The sequence below is a fragment of the Lagenorhynchus albirostris genome, chromosome 10 (assembly GCF_949774975.1).
Source record: "Lagenorhynchus albirostris chromosome 10, mLagAlb1.1, whole genome shotgun sequence".
Classification (NCBI taxonomy): Eukaryota; Metazoa; Chordata; class Mammalia; order Artiodactyla; family Delphinidae; genus Lagenorhynchus; species Lagenorhynchus albirostris.
The window spans coordinates 41,033,603-41,047,485 of NC_083104.1; the positions used below are offsets into that span (position 1 = coordinate 41,033,603).

A 13,883-nucleotide genomic window follows, 5' to 3' on the forward strand; every position below is an offset into this window, starting at 1 on the left:
GAACTTATCTACGAAACAGAAACAGGCTCACAGACATAGAGAACAGACTTGTGGTTGCCCAGGTGGGGAGGGGGAAGGATGGAGTGGGAGTTTGGGATTAGCAGATGCCAGCTATTATATATAGAATGGATAAACAATAAGGTCCTATTGTATAGCACAGGGAACTATATTCAATATACTGTGATAAACCATAATGGAAAAGAATGTGAAAAAGAATATCTATACGTATATAACTGAATCACTTTGCTGTACTGTAGAAACTAGCACAACATTGTAAATCGACTATACTTCAATAAAATAAATTTTTAAAAAAGAAGCCACTGAGTATTTATGGGTTAAAAATAAATTTAACTTCTTGTTCCTGTATCATCCCTATCAGGTGTTCTTGATCAGCAGGTGGCTTTTCTCCATCTTATAGCTCCACTCAACCCTGTGGTTCATGCTTCCCTACCTCAGAATTCCCTGGAGGGCTTTTTAAACTACAGATCACTGATTCTACTCCCAGAGTTTTCAATCCTATAAGTCTGGGGTGGGTCCTGAGAATGTACAACTCTAACAAGTTCCCAGGTGATGCTGGTGCTGCTCTGCAGACCACACTTGGAGAACCATTGCTCTGCATTAACACAAGTAGAGAAGTGAACCTCCTCTCTACTGCCTTGGCATGGAAGTGGCATCTGTAACCTCTCCTCACCTCCTATTGGTGCAACTCATCATCTGGACCACTTTAGATGCTAGGGTGGGGAATGTGGTCCCCAGATCTGGATCCCTCACACTGGACAGGAGCAGCAGGAATCTTGGTTGTCAGCTCCCAATCTTGGACACACTGAGCAGATCCAAAGACCACATTCTTCTACAAAAACCCTGTGAAAGCCCAAGAAATGGTGGTTTTTGCCACTATTTCTTTCAGTTTCCACCATCCCACTGACGGTTCGTGGAAGAAGATAAATGCCTTTCCTTTGAGTTCTCCCCCAAGACTCTTTGTTCATCTTAGGTCCAGCTTAAATGTCACTTTTGTAAAGACATCCTCCCTGATTCCCTAGCCTTACTGTTCTTTCCTTGTGCTTTCTACACCTTTTCAGATTCTCAAATCAATGTAAATTATGAAGCTCTCCCGTGCACGAAGCCCAGGGAAACAAGGTTATGATCAGAGGCTGGGCGACAAGGTGCCAACACTAGTCCAGGGATTTGGATGTGCCTTCACCGGCCAGGTTTTGGGGGACAGTCACCCACTTAAGGCACTTGGGGGTACTTCCATGGGACTGGCCACCACAGAGGCAATGACAAGCCCCGGGCTCTGCAGTCATCTTCAAGGAACCCGCACGAGGTGGGTAAGTGCAGAGGAACGTTCAGCGTTCCAGGGGCACCGTCACAGGTCCGCGACGTCATCACGTGCCGGAGGGGCTGTCACGTGCCGGAGGGGCTGTCACGTGCCGGAACTCCGTCACGTGCGTCACGTGCGGGAGACGTAGTCGCGGCGTCCGGGGCTACTGCGAGCCGTCCCTGCTGCCGCTAGCGGACGCCTCAGGGGCCTCATGGCCGCATCGTTGACCTGCCTCAGCGCTGGGCCTGCAGCCTCGAGGCCCTCGGGCTGGAGCTGCCACCTCCTGGTGCTGATGCTGCTGAACTCCGGTGAGGCGGCGCCTGCTCTGCGCCGCTCCGTTCTGGGTCCGTCTTCCCCGACGCCGCCACCCCACCCCCCCCGCCAAAACCCACACTCGAGGCCGGGACAGGCCTCGCGGCGCCCACCCGCAGCCCCTTCTCCTCTGCTACCCCTCCGGGCATCTCCCAGGGCGGTTCCGGGGATCCCAGACTCCCGCGCTCTCAGCTTCCGCCCTGAGACCCACCAGCCCTGTAGCCTCCTGGGGCCTTGTGGTGCGAGGGGCATCCCAGCGTTTCCTCCTGGAGGCGTGGATGTCGCGGCTGAGACCCGAACCACCCTCTTGACGGCATCCTCAGGGCTCATCTTCCCACGCAGCAGGGCAGTGCTGGAGACCCCGCTCCGGGTAGGCGGTCCGGGCCAAACTCATGGTCTCCAAACACTTAGACGAATGTTCCTCACCTCACTTGCTTCCCAGACCCTCAGCTCCTACCGAGGGTGCCTCTCTAGCAGCGGCTTCCTTCCCTCAGGAAACGCATGCCTTCAGGCGCTGTCCCCTTGACTCCCTCAGCCCGGGGACCCCTCCAAACCTGACAGCTCAGTGCCACCCGCTCCCCTTTCCTTAGGAATCAGAGACAGACCTCCTGTTCAAGGTCAGGCTGCTCACCCCTGCTCTGGACTCTGGGCCCTTCCTGTGCTCTCATCGATCTCTATCCTCTCCCTTTCTATTTGCTGTGTTTCTTCACCCTATCTCTTCCCCTCGCTGCCACATTTCTCAAAATAAGTTTTCACTTCATGTTTCCTTCAGGTGCTTCCTCACTTTTCACTTAACCCTTAGCCCATTCCTGGCATGCCTCTGTCCTAACATCCCTAACCTTTCTGCTCCTCCCTCTTTTTTCATTTTCTCTAGGCCCTTGGCTTCTCTCAGGCCATGCCTCCTAATTCTCCTCTACCTCAGGGTGACTCCCTTGCCCTTCTGTGTCCCTCCCAGGCCACCCATGCTCTGTTCATCCCTGACGTATTGGTGTTCCCTAAGATGCTGTCTGGGTTCCTTCTTCACTGCTCCCTGGGTGAGCTCACTTGCTCTGGGCATTGAGCTGCCATGTATGTGATGCTGCCTCGCAAAACAATGTGCATGGATGTGCAGCCACCTACTGGACATCTGTACCTGGATGACCTAGAGCCATCTCAACTCCTTGGGTTCCAAAGTTGAGGCCCTCTTCTTCCTATAAACTGGGTTCTCTTACTCAGTGGATAGTAGTCACTCTTCTCTAAAATCAGAAACTGGGGGGTCATCCTAGATTCAGCCTTCTCCCTCAGTCCCACATCCAGCTCACTAAGTGTGTTCTCACTGCCACTTCTTCATTCAGCCCTCATTTCTTGCCTGGGTTCTGCAGAGCCTATGGTGGGATCTTACTGCGTTCAGTCTTGTCACCTTCCTATCTATTCTCCATACTGCCTTCACAATACAAGTCTGACCATGTCACACCTCCATTGGCCTCCCTCCTCCCAGAGTGTCTCACTCAGGCTTCTTGGCCTGGCTTATGAAGGCACTCGTGATGACCCCTGACTTTCTTCCCCGGGCATCATTTCTTGTCATCGTGGGCCTTGCCCTTTATCCTCTGGAGTCTCCAGCTTACACCATGGTGTTTCTTTCATAAGGAATGTCATCACTTTTCATTCCTGTTTTACCTTCTCATCCTTAAGATGTGGCACAATAACCCCTCTTCCTAGAAGCCTCCCTGTCCACCACTTCTTCTGGGCTTACCTGACACCTGTGGCCTTGTCCCCACATTGATCGCACATGGGTGATTGTGTGTTTACTTATGTCTCCTCTGCTGGGCAACCTGCTCTTCAAGGGCAAATACAGGATGTATCTGTCTGATACACCTCTGTACACCCCTGCGCCCTGCCCCCAGCCCCCTGGCCTTGGGCTCCAGGCTGGGAACAGAGTGGGAGGTGGGGAAATACTTGGTGAATGAATGAATGAACTAATTAATGAAGAATGCACCTCTTCACTGTCATCCTGTTACAACCTCTTACTTCATCTCTGTCCCCCTTTCTCCTCCAGGTTACAAAGGAGACAACACCAAACCAGGTGGGTGAGGTGAGCCCCTGCTTCAAGAAAAGCTTGGATCCTGGGAGGGTATGTTCTGAAGAGGGTCACAGAGATAATGTTTCTGGGTCTATAGGAACAGAAATTCAGTCTAAATGGCCTGCCTTCTAAAGAACAACCTGTGCTGTTCAGGACGTACAGACTCAACAGTGCACATTAAAAGAGTATTTGGGCCTCCTGTGGGAATGCAGAACCTCTTAAAGTTGAACCCAGGCTGCATCCCATCAGGGAACATGTCCAGGAGGCTGATGCAGATCCCTTTCCACATAGAAACATTTTGAGCTCTAAACTGTTCATTTGCAAATGGAGCCTCTTGGGCCCTGTGGCAGTGTCTTCTGGGGTCTTCCTGTCATTTTCCTTAGACCTCAGGGGTGGAGGGTTGGGTTGCTCCTGCTTGTTCGCGGGCTTCCTTTGTCACAGGTGCACCCTAATTTGTTATGGATTGTTTGGTTAAGTTAGTTATTTCTGCTTGTGTCCATGCCCCACCCCTATTCCCCCTCTTCACCCTTCTCCCAGCCTTTCTTGTATATTTGATGTGTATCTTTCTGTTTGTGTGTGTTTTTGTAAAAATACATATTGTGGTTTTGTGTGCATGTATTTCTAACTTACGCAAATAGCATGTTCTCTAGATCTCCTTCTGTTTCCTCCTCTTTTCATTCAGTCCCATTTAAAAAAACATTTTATTTGGAAATAATTTTAAACTTACAAAAAAGACTGCAAAAATAGTACAAGGAACATGCACACACACAAAATTTTTTTCAGAATCAGTTGAGGGTAACATACAGCATGGCTCTTTAAATACTCTGGTGTGTGTTTTCTAAGAATATTCTCTTAGATAACCACAGTATAAGTTATCAGTTTCAAAAATTTACATTGATAGCATATTTTAATATATCGCCCATATTCCAGTTGAGTCAGCCCTCTGCATTCCTACCAGCAGTTTGTGAAGGTGTATATATTGCTACAGACCTCCCACCCCTTGGCATGATCCAGCTTTTACATTTTTTGCCTATCTAATAGACAAAAAAATGACTTCTTAGTTTTTTGTTTTTTTTTCCCACTTGAGGATTTTGTTTATTGCTTTCATAATTATTAAACATGCTAAAATCACATAGAGTGGCTGTTCCACTTCTGCTCTGACTCCACAGTGGGGCAGGTGAGAGCTACAAGGGTCACTTGGTTTTTGTGGCCTCTGAGGGTGGCTAGGTATGAGGGGTTAGAGGTAGGCAGGTTAACAAAGCCCCAAGAATCCTTCATATGGTACACCTTTACCAGCAGTAACTTGTGTCCTTAGATATCTCCTCCTCCTTCATTTTTCTTTTCTTCCCAAATCAACTGGCGATTTCCTTCCCAAATCTTCCCATTTCCCTGCCTGTGGCCCCTTGAACCTCTTCCACTTCTGCCCCTTATGGTTCTAGACTAGACGATGAAGGAAACTTTTCCTTGTCTCTACCAGTCCCAGTCGGCCTTCCTTGGAACTAATCTACTGAGCATGCACTAACATGGGAGCAGTTTGATTTAGGTCTGCCCAGGGGAAAGGGAGGCTCCAGTCCCCACTGTGGCTTAGCTCATAGGAGGGAAGTTGAGGTCCTGATGAGAAGGATGTGAAGGTAAAAAATGCTACCTGAAGTGTGAATGTTGTAACGAGTGGAACAGGGCATATGCCCCACCCTCGGGCACCCTACTCTGAAGGCTTTTCCCTCACTCCCACATTGTCAGGGGTCCCTCTCTCAACCTCAAATCCTCTTGCTCTTCAACCTCATAGGGCAGGCACAGGTACTGATCAAGGAGCTGTATCCCAAGGAGAAAATGTTTCACCCTTAAGCAAGTGGCTGCCTGTTGAATTCTTCATCTTTCCTGTGTTCCTTGTGCCTCTGCAGCTGCGATGGCGTGAGGGGCCAGAGAAAATAATGTATAAGTGTTGAACTTGCCTCAATGAGAAGCTTGAGGGACAAAGAGACAAAGATACATGGGAGTCAGAGCTGTGGAGAAGGGGAGGGAAGGGAGCAAGGTGAAGGGTAAGGCTGGTTATTCAGGAACTGGGATCCTTTTTCTTTTTCTGGAATCGCTGGAACTTGCCCTAAATAGCAAGGGCAGCCTTCTCTGTTTCTGGTGCTGTCAGATCAATGTCAATCTCCTCCTCCTCCTCAGCCTTCTTGGCATTGCCAGCTCTCCCCTTTTCCTCTGGGCCAGCTACCTGGTTGGTTGCTGGGGATGTTTTGGTGTTAAGCTCCTTCCAGGGCATTTATCAGCATTCAGATGATGTCTTGTCCTTACACTTGAGCTTTAGATCCCATTCCCCTTTTCTCCTCCTCAGGAATCTTCACAATCAATTCTCTTGACTTGCTTATAAATAAAACGTCTTCCTTTTTCACTCAGTATGATAATCTCCAGGTCCATCCATGTTGCTGCAAATGGCATTATTTCATTCTTTTTAATGGCTGAGTAATATTCCATTGTATATATGTACCACATCTTTATCCATTCATCTGTCGATGGACATTTAGGTTGCTTCCATGACTTGGCTATTGTAAACAGCGCTGGTTTCAGGACTTAATGAAGCTCAGGTTCTTGATGTCTCATTGCAGAAAGAATTCAGTGAGAGACAAAGTGATAGGTAAGAAGTGGATTTATTTAGAGAGAAACACACTCCCCAGACAGAGTGTGGGCCATCTCAGAAGGTGAGAAAAGGCCGACTTCCTAGTTTAACTGACATTTTTCTCATTACTAATGAGTTTGAGCATGTCTCAATGTGCTGTTGGCTTCTTGAGTTTCCTCTTCTAATAAATTGACTGTCTTTATCCTTTGCATATTGTCTATTCTTTTTTCTTGTTGATTTCCTGGAGTTCCTTGTATATTCCTAATAAAAGTCTTGTATTGATTTTAGATATTGTAAATATTACCTCCTAATCTGTCATCTGACAGTTAACTTTGTTCCTGGGGTCAAAAATCCTTGATTTTGATGTAATCAAGTTAATCAGTTTAATGCTTTATGGATTGTGGTTTGAGGTTTTGTTTAAAGAGTCTTTTCCCACCCCATGCCACATGGTTGGCTGTTAACTTTATGGTTTTACCTTTCACGTTTAGGTCTTCAAGTACTACTAGAGAGGAATCCAGTTTTGTTTTTCTTATTTCTTTTATAGTGAGCGAGTTTTCCCAGCACCATCTACTCAACAATCCATCCTTTACTCACTGATTGTGGTGGCTCCTTTATTTACATTAAGTTCCTGTATTCTCTGAAACAATCTCAAGCTCTCTATTCCTTTTTTTTTTGGTCCACTTGTCTGTCCTTGTCAATACCACACTGTTTTTGTCACTATGGCTTTGATGTGTGCCTTAATATCTGCTAGGACAAGTGTCCCTTCTTTGCTTTGTCAAAGATGGAACTATTTATGGACCTTTGTATTTCTATTTCAATTTTAGAGTAAGTTTATCAAATTTCTTAAAAATTCTAACTGGGTAAGTAACTTTATAGATTAATTTTAGGAAGAATTACACCTGAAATATTTAGTTATTCTATTTAAAAGCAATAGATCTTTCTCCATTTATGCCAGTCATTTTCAGTGTCCTTCATTAGAGTTTAAAATGTATTACTGCAAAAATTTTGCTTAGTGTTGGATACTTTAATTCCAGGGTATTTTATAATTTTTAGCTATAAACTGTATCTTATTTTGAATATAGTTGTGCTATACTCAGGTTGGTTGGCATAGAGAAATATTATTGATTTCAAAGTCAGTTACTGAAGTATTATATACATACACAAAAAAGTGCACAAATTATGTGTCCAGCTCAAGAAATTATCACACAGTGAACGCACCTGTGCAGTCTCCACCGAGGTCAGAAAGTAGAGCAGTACCAGCACCCAGAAGCTCTCTTATGTCCTCCCAGTTACTTCCTTTGTCCTCCCACAAAGTATCATTATTCCTGGCTTCAGAAAGTATAAATTTTTGGCCTGTTTCTTAATGTTATATGATGTTTGCTGTAGGTTTGTGGCATATAACTTGTATAAATAAGTATTTTCTTTCTGTTCCCAGTTTGCTAAGAGTGTTTTGTTTTTTAGTCGTAAATCTGTGTTGATTTTTTCAAATACCTTTTTCTGTGTCTATTGAGAAAAGCACAGTTCTTTTAGAGAAAAATAACTGTTTATGTGGGGAATACACAGAGACCGCTTCCATTGTGGGACCACCCTTGTACCCCAGGACAATCTCTACATGATCATGGTGCATAATTTTAAAAAATATAATATTGACTAATATTTTATTTACAATTTCTGCATCTGTGTTCATATTCATGCAGTCATACAACTTGATTGTTGGAACTACTTGCAAACTGATAGTGTGTCAGCTGTTACACAGAGTGGGAGGCCTCTGTTGGCTCCATGCTGGGATTTTTACTTGAATGGTCTGTGTAAAGACTTCTGACCTAGAAGTCTGGAGCTTTTCTTGACTCTGAGTAGTGTGGGGACAGAGTCCTTTTGCATCTAGGAGATGCAGAAAGCTTTATAGCCTTTCAGGAACGTGGCCTAGGGACTTACCCTGACACAAGAAAATACATTTCCTGTCCTGGGGCTCCTTCTATGCTTCTCCCTTGTTTTGAGGTTCTGTGCTGCTTGCTCCCTGTGTGTCTCAGTATCTCTCTCCTCCTCCTGTCATATCTCTGTGTTTCTGTCTTGATGCTTTTTATCTCTGTCATTGTCACTTTCTGTCAGCTCAGTGCCTTTGGGCAGGCCACTGCTCTTCTCTCACCTTCGGTCTCCCCTTCTTTGAAATGGAAGCAAGCCTCCAAGTTTACAGCCTCATGCAAATTACCCTGGAGGGCATCTTGGTCACAGTCGTTCTTATCCTTCTCTATGCGGCCACTGTATCTCCCTGTCACGCTTGTTCCTGAAGCTTGTGGCAAACCCTGGTGGCCGAAGAATTTGGACGTGACCCGCCATTGGCCCTGGGAGGTGAGCCTCCGAGTGGAAAATGAGCATGTGTGTGGAGGAGCCCTCATTGATCTCGACTGGGTAGTGACTGCTGCCCACTGCATCCAAGGGTGAGTGTGGCCCACGGAGACCCAGGGCTGCAGCGGGCCCAGCCTAGACTCCTCATTTCCTCTATGAAACAACGTGGCAGTGGGGGACGTGGGGCAGAGTGGGAAGGGATGTCCAGAACAGGGAAGAGTCATGCTCATGATCTCACAGAGGCCGGGGACTGAGCTTGGGCAGGAGCCCCAAGCAACAAAGACTATATCCTGACCAGGGCAACCGCATGCACCCCGTATACACCCCACCCCTCACACACATTAGAACACGTGTGCATGCTAATAGCTGCACACTCAAATCCACAGCACATAGACCAGGCCACTTGAATCAGCTTGACTGATGAATGAGGAGGCAGTCATATCTCTGACTCCGAGGGCCCCCTGGGTAGATGAGCAGGATGGAGTGAGCAGGGCAAATCAGGCAGGACTTCTGCTAAGGGGAGCGTCCTTGGCGGAGGTAGGAGCATAGTGTTGCTTGAGAACCTGACATCTACCAGGTGGGGCTCTGTGTCTCCTGTAGCACAAAAGAGTATTCAGTGATTCTCGGCACCTTCAAGCTGAAGCCCACGGACTCCACGAGGGCCCTCTTGATCCCTGTGAGGGACCTCATTACGCACCCCAAGTACTGGGGCCAGAACTTCATCGCGGGTGATGTTGCCCTCCTCCAGCTTCACACTCCTGTCGTCGTCAGCAAGTACGTGCAGCCCATCTGCCTCCCGGAGCCCAACTACAACCTGAAGGTTGGGACGCAGTGCTGGGTGACTGGCTGGGGCCAGGTTAAACAGCGCTTCTCAGGTGAGGAGGATGGGGTCGGGGTGACATGTGGTACCCCAGAGGGTACACTCCTTTCCTTTGGGGCCTCTCCTGATGAGCCCCCTCATGGTGCCTCTCAGGAAGCTTGTGGCTGTTACCTCTGGCCCCTGGTTCTTTGGATGTGTTAGGATTGCTCCTCACATGGGAACTGTTGCCATGGTTTACACCATTGCATGTGCTATGGGCACTTCATTTAGTCCTAGGAAAACCTGATCATTTGCCTCTTACGGAAGCTCAGAGTCAGGGATTCATAAATTCACTCACTCACTGATTTGTTCATCTGAGAAACTTCGATGTTCAGGCATCTGCCACACGCCAAACCCTTGTCACTGGTAATGCATGCCCTGCCTCTAGGGAACTCATAACTGAGTATGGGTGGAAGCACAGATTAACAAGGAAAGAGGCAAAGACTTTGTCAGGTGATCTTGAGAGCAAGTCGGGAGGGATCTGGAATGAGCTCTGGCAGAGTCTGCCTGAGATGCCTGAAGGAAGAGCAAATGTCAATCAGGTGGCAGAGGGCACAGCCAGTATAGAGTTCAGAGGCTGGAGAGAAGCAGCATGGGGGTGGGCTCTCAATTTCTGAGTGGTTGCATTGAAACTTGGATTGTAGCCTGCTTGGTTCAGGAGCAAAAGATTCCCAGAGAAAGGGATCCTGAAATAGAGCCTTAGAGGGCAAGGTGCTTGCCCGACATGGTCCACACCACAGGGGGAAGGGCCAAGTGAAGGAGGGCATGGAGGTGTGAAGGGGTGTGGCTGAGTCCTGAGGATGGAGGTGACGAGACCCTGGGAATAGGCAGGGCTGAGTAGAGTGAGGAGTCAGTTCTCACCCCACTGGACTCCTCCACAGCCAACTCCACACTGACCCCAGAGTTGTGGGAGGCCGAGGTGTTTATCATGGGCAACAAGATTTGTGACCGGATTTACCACAAGAAGTCCCTCATCCCCCGCGTTGTCCCCCTTGTCCTGGGGGACATGATCTGTGCCACCAATTATGGAGAAAACTTGTGCTATGTGAGTTTCTGGGAGGTTCTGGCAGCTCTCCTTCGGTTGGGATGACCCCAGGTGGGGGGCATTTCCCCAGGGGGAGGTTTGCTTGGCCTCCCTCTTTGTCATCATCATCAGGTAGTGCTCTGCTCCCATCTGCCTTCCCCGTGACTTTGATTTTGCCTGATATTCTGGGATGGGATCCCCAACTGAGGAGTGAAGGAGGACTCCAGGTAGTGAGATCCTCAAGGAATGAAAGAAGCTTCCAAGCAGAACTCAGAGGGTGGGCATTCTGGGTCCCCCAATCCCTTGGGTCCCAGCTGGGTCCAGAGCCTCCATCACTCCTCTCTCTTTGCCTAGGGGGGACCCTGGGGGTCCGTTGGCTTGTGAAGTCGAGGATAGATGGATTCTTGCTGGGGTGTTGTCCTGGGAAAAGGCCTGAGCCCAAGTACATAATCCAGGAGTGTACACCCGTATCACCAAATACAGCAAATGGATCAAGAAGCAAATAAGCAATGGGGTTCTCTCAGTCCTCTGCACCTCCTCCTGGCTCCTACTCCTGTCCTGGCTGCTGCAGCCCCAGATGGGCCCCTGATCTCCCTTCTCCTTTCTTCTCTGTGCTTTGCCTTTGCCAAATGGGGCCAGATCAAGGTTAGACCAAGGTCATGGGTCTGCTGTAATCAACAAAGATCAAGGTGGGAAAAGAGTGGCCCCTGGGAGACTGGGTCCTGCTTTGACCTCCTAGTGGGGAGGATGTGGTGGATGACTAGGCTTTGAGTGACCAGGAGAAGGAAATTGTGGCCTAGAAGGGCTTTGGAATTGGGGACCAGGATAGCAGGGATTATATCTGTGCAAACATGAGCTGGCTCTGTTCTCTTTTCTGGGTGGCCCCTGGGAGTTGGGGGTTGGTGCGTGGGTAAGGCCTCCTGGAATTAATTCTGCCAGCACGCTCCCCAGAGTGGGGACTGATGGTTTTTGCTATATCACTTGTGCTAGGACTTTGGGAAAGGGCCTGGGCCTGAGGCATCAGTTTCCTCAACTGGAAATTGGGCATGCTGTAAGAGAGCAGTTGAGACATGCACTGTAGGTGACAGTAGGAAGGACCCACATATCGTGCTCCAAAATCAGCTTTCTTTTTTTTTAAAAAATGGCATTAAAAAAAAAATACTGATTATAAAAGTTCCCCTCCTACATTTTTTTTTTTTTTTTTTTTTTTTGCGGTACATGGGCCTCTCACTGTTGTGGCCTCTCCCGTCGCGGAGCACAGGCTCCGGACGCACAGGCTCAGCGGCCATGGCTCACGGGCCCAGCCGCTCCGTGGCATGTGGGATCTTCCCGGACCGGGGCACGAACCCGTGTCCCCTGCATCGGCAGGTGGACTCTCAACCACTGCACCACCAGGGAAGCCCCCCCCTACATTTTTTAAAAATTAAAAACAATTAAAAGCAATGTCTGAATTTTTGTTGTGATTTACCAAAAAAATTCAGAAATACATGTAAAGATTCTCCCTTGCTCATTCACCCCCACCACCAATGCTGCTCCCCTCCCCAGAAGTAATCATTGTTGGCATCCTTAAATAAAATATCTTTATGGTTTTTTAAATAAGTAGAATCTTATATATGTATTATTAATAACCTACATTAAAAAAACTATATGCCTTGAAAACCTATGTCAGTACCTAGAGCTATTCATAATTTTACATTATTGCATGTGTACTGTGTGGATGTAATGTATGTTATTTAACCAGCACCAGGTTTTAGGCTGTTTCTGACTTGTCAGCATTGTGACAGTGCTGCCATGAGCATATTCCTGCGTGCTCGGGGGTGGGGTGGGGGAGAGCACAGTCTGAAGCATTTCTGCAGCGGTCTTCCTAGGAGTGGATTCAGGGGAGGACCATCAGAGTAGACACAAATTTAGTAATTTTGGATGAATATAATTTACTCCTCCCAAAAGCTGAACCAGTATACATTCACACCTACCGTATACAAGAATGAACGCTTCTCCTTTTTGCTAAAAATGGGTATTATTAATCTTCAAAAATTTTGCCCATCCAATGGTAGAAAGTTATATCATTGCTGTTTTAATTTGCATTTTCTTGATTGGAAAAATGTCTTTTCATGTGTTTATTGAAAAAAAGGTTTACCTTTTCACTAGTAAATCCCCCGTTCATATGCTTATTTTAGAAATTAGGTTGTTTATCTTTTTCTCATGGAAGGTCTTTATCTTTTCTGAATATTAAGCTTTTGTCAATTATTTTACAAATATTTTCTCCAGTTGTTGTCACTTATCTGTTACAAATATGTGGAATATATGGGTAATTTTCCTGTAAAGACTTTAAAAATTATTATTGAATGAAGTCAGTCAGTGTTTACTTTCTTTATGGATTTTGTGGCTTGCTTAACTTGGCCTTCTCCATCTCCAGATTATAAAACTATCTTCACATATTTCTTTTAATATTTTGATAAATTTATTTTTTATGTGTAACTGTAATCCTTTTGAAATTTCTGTTATATATAGTGTGAGTCAGGCGCTAACTCTGTTTTCAACTGGAGAACCAACTTGGTTGACATTATTTCTTATAGAGTCCATCCTTTCCTGCTGATTTGAATGTCCACATTTATAATAATGAAATCCTAATATATTTGTGGGTGTGGTTTTGAAACCTTTATTATTTCCCACTAATCTGTTTGTCTGTCCCTGGGCTAGTGCTGTACTGTTTCAATCAGCTTCATGTTATGTTTTGTTAAATGGTAGCAAAAGCTCTCCTCTTCTTTAAAAAAAAAAAAATTGCCTAATCTACAAAGTTTGCCTTCCATATAAACTTTAGAATCAGTTTGTCGGTTTTCATTAAAAATGTTATTGGTATTTTAACTGAAATTAAATACACAGAATAATTTGGGGAGAACCGTCATTTTTACAGTGTTGAGTTCCTAACCAGGAATATGGTATATGTCTCTATTCATTCAGCTCTTCTATTCATGGATGTCTGGAAAACCATTGAGTTTGTTTCTAAGTAGTTTACAGATTTTGATTATGTCTGTTATGGGTGGTATCTTTTCCCATTACACTTTTTCTAATTCTGCATATTAGGTATTTTAAAGCTGTTGATGGATTTAAAAAAAAACAGTGATCTTGATTCCTGGTCATCTTGCAAAACTGTGTATTAAATTCAGTAGTTTTTCAGTTGATTCTCTTGGCTTATTTTGGGGTAATCACATCACCTAAAATGGTGACAGCTCCCTCTTGTCCTTTTTGAAAGTCACACCATTTATTTCTTTTGCTATCTCATTGCTGGAGACTCCAGCACAATATGAAATAGTAGCAATAATGGTGAGGGTACATGTACTG

At 46.1% G+C, this 13,883-nt stretch overlaps 1 protein-coding gene and 1 pseudogene across 1 annotated transcript; one reads left to right on the forward strand and one right to left on the reverse strand.

Moving 5' to 3' along the window:
- Nucleotides 1–1,532: 1,532 nt before the first annotated feature.
- On the forward strand, nt 1,533–11,130 carry LOC132528019 (serine protease 45-like). Its single transcript, XM_060164036.1, is given in 6 exon segments — nt 1,533–1,629; nt 3,669–3,695; nt 8,603–8,750; nt 9,259–9,533; nt 10,399–10,558; nt 10,893–11,130. Coding segments are annotated over 6 exon segments (945 nt in total).
- Nucleotides 5,499–5,958, reverse strand: LOC132527377 (Purkinje cell protein 4-like protein 1; annotated as a pseudogene).
- Nucleotides 11,131–13,883: the final 2,753 nt, after the last annotated feature.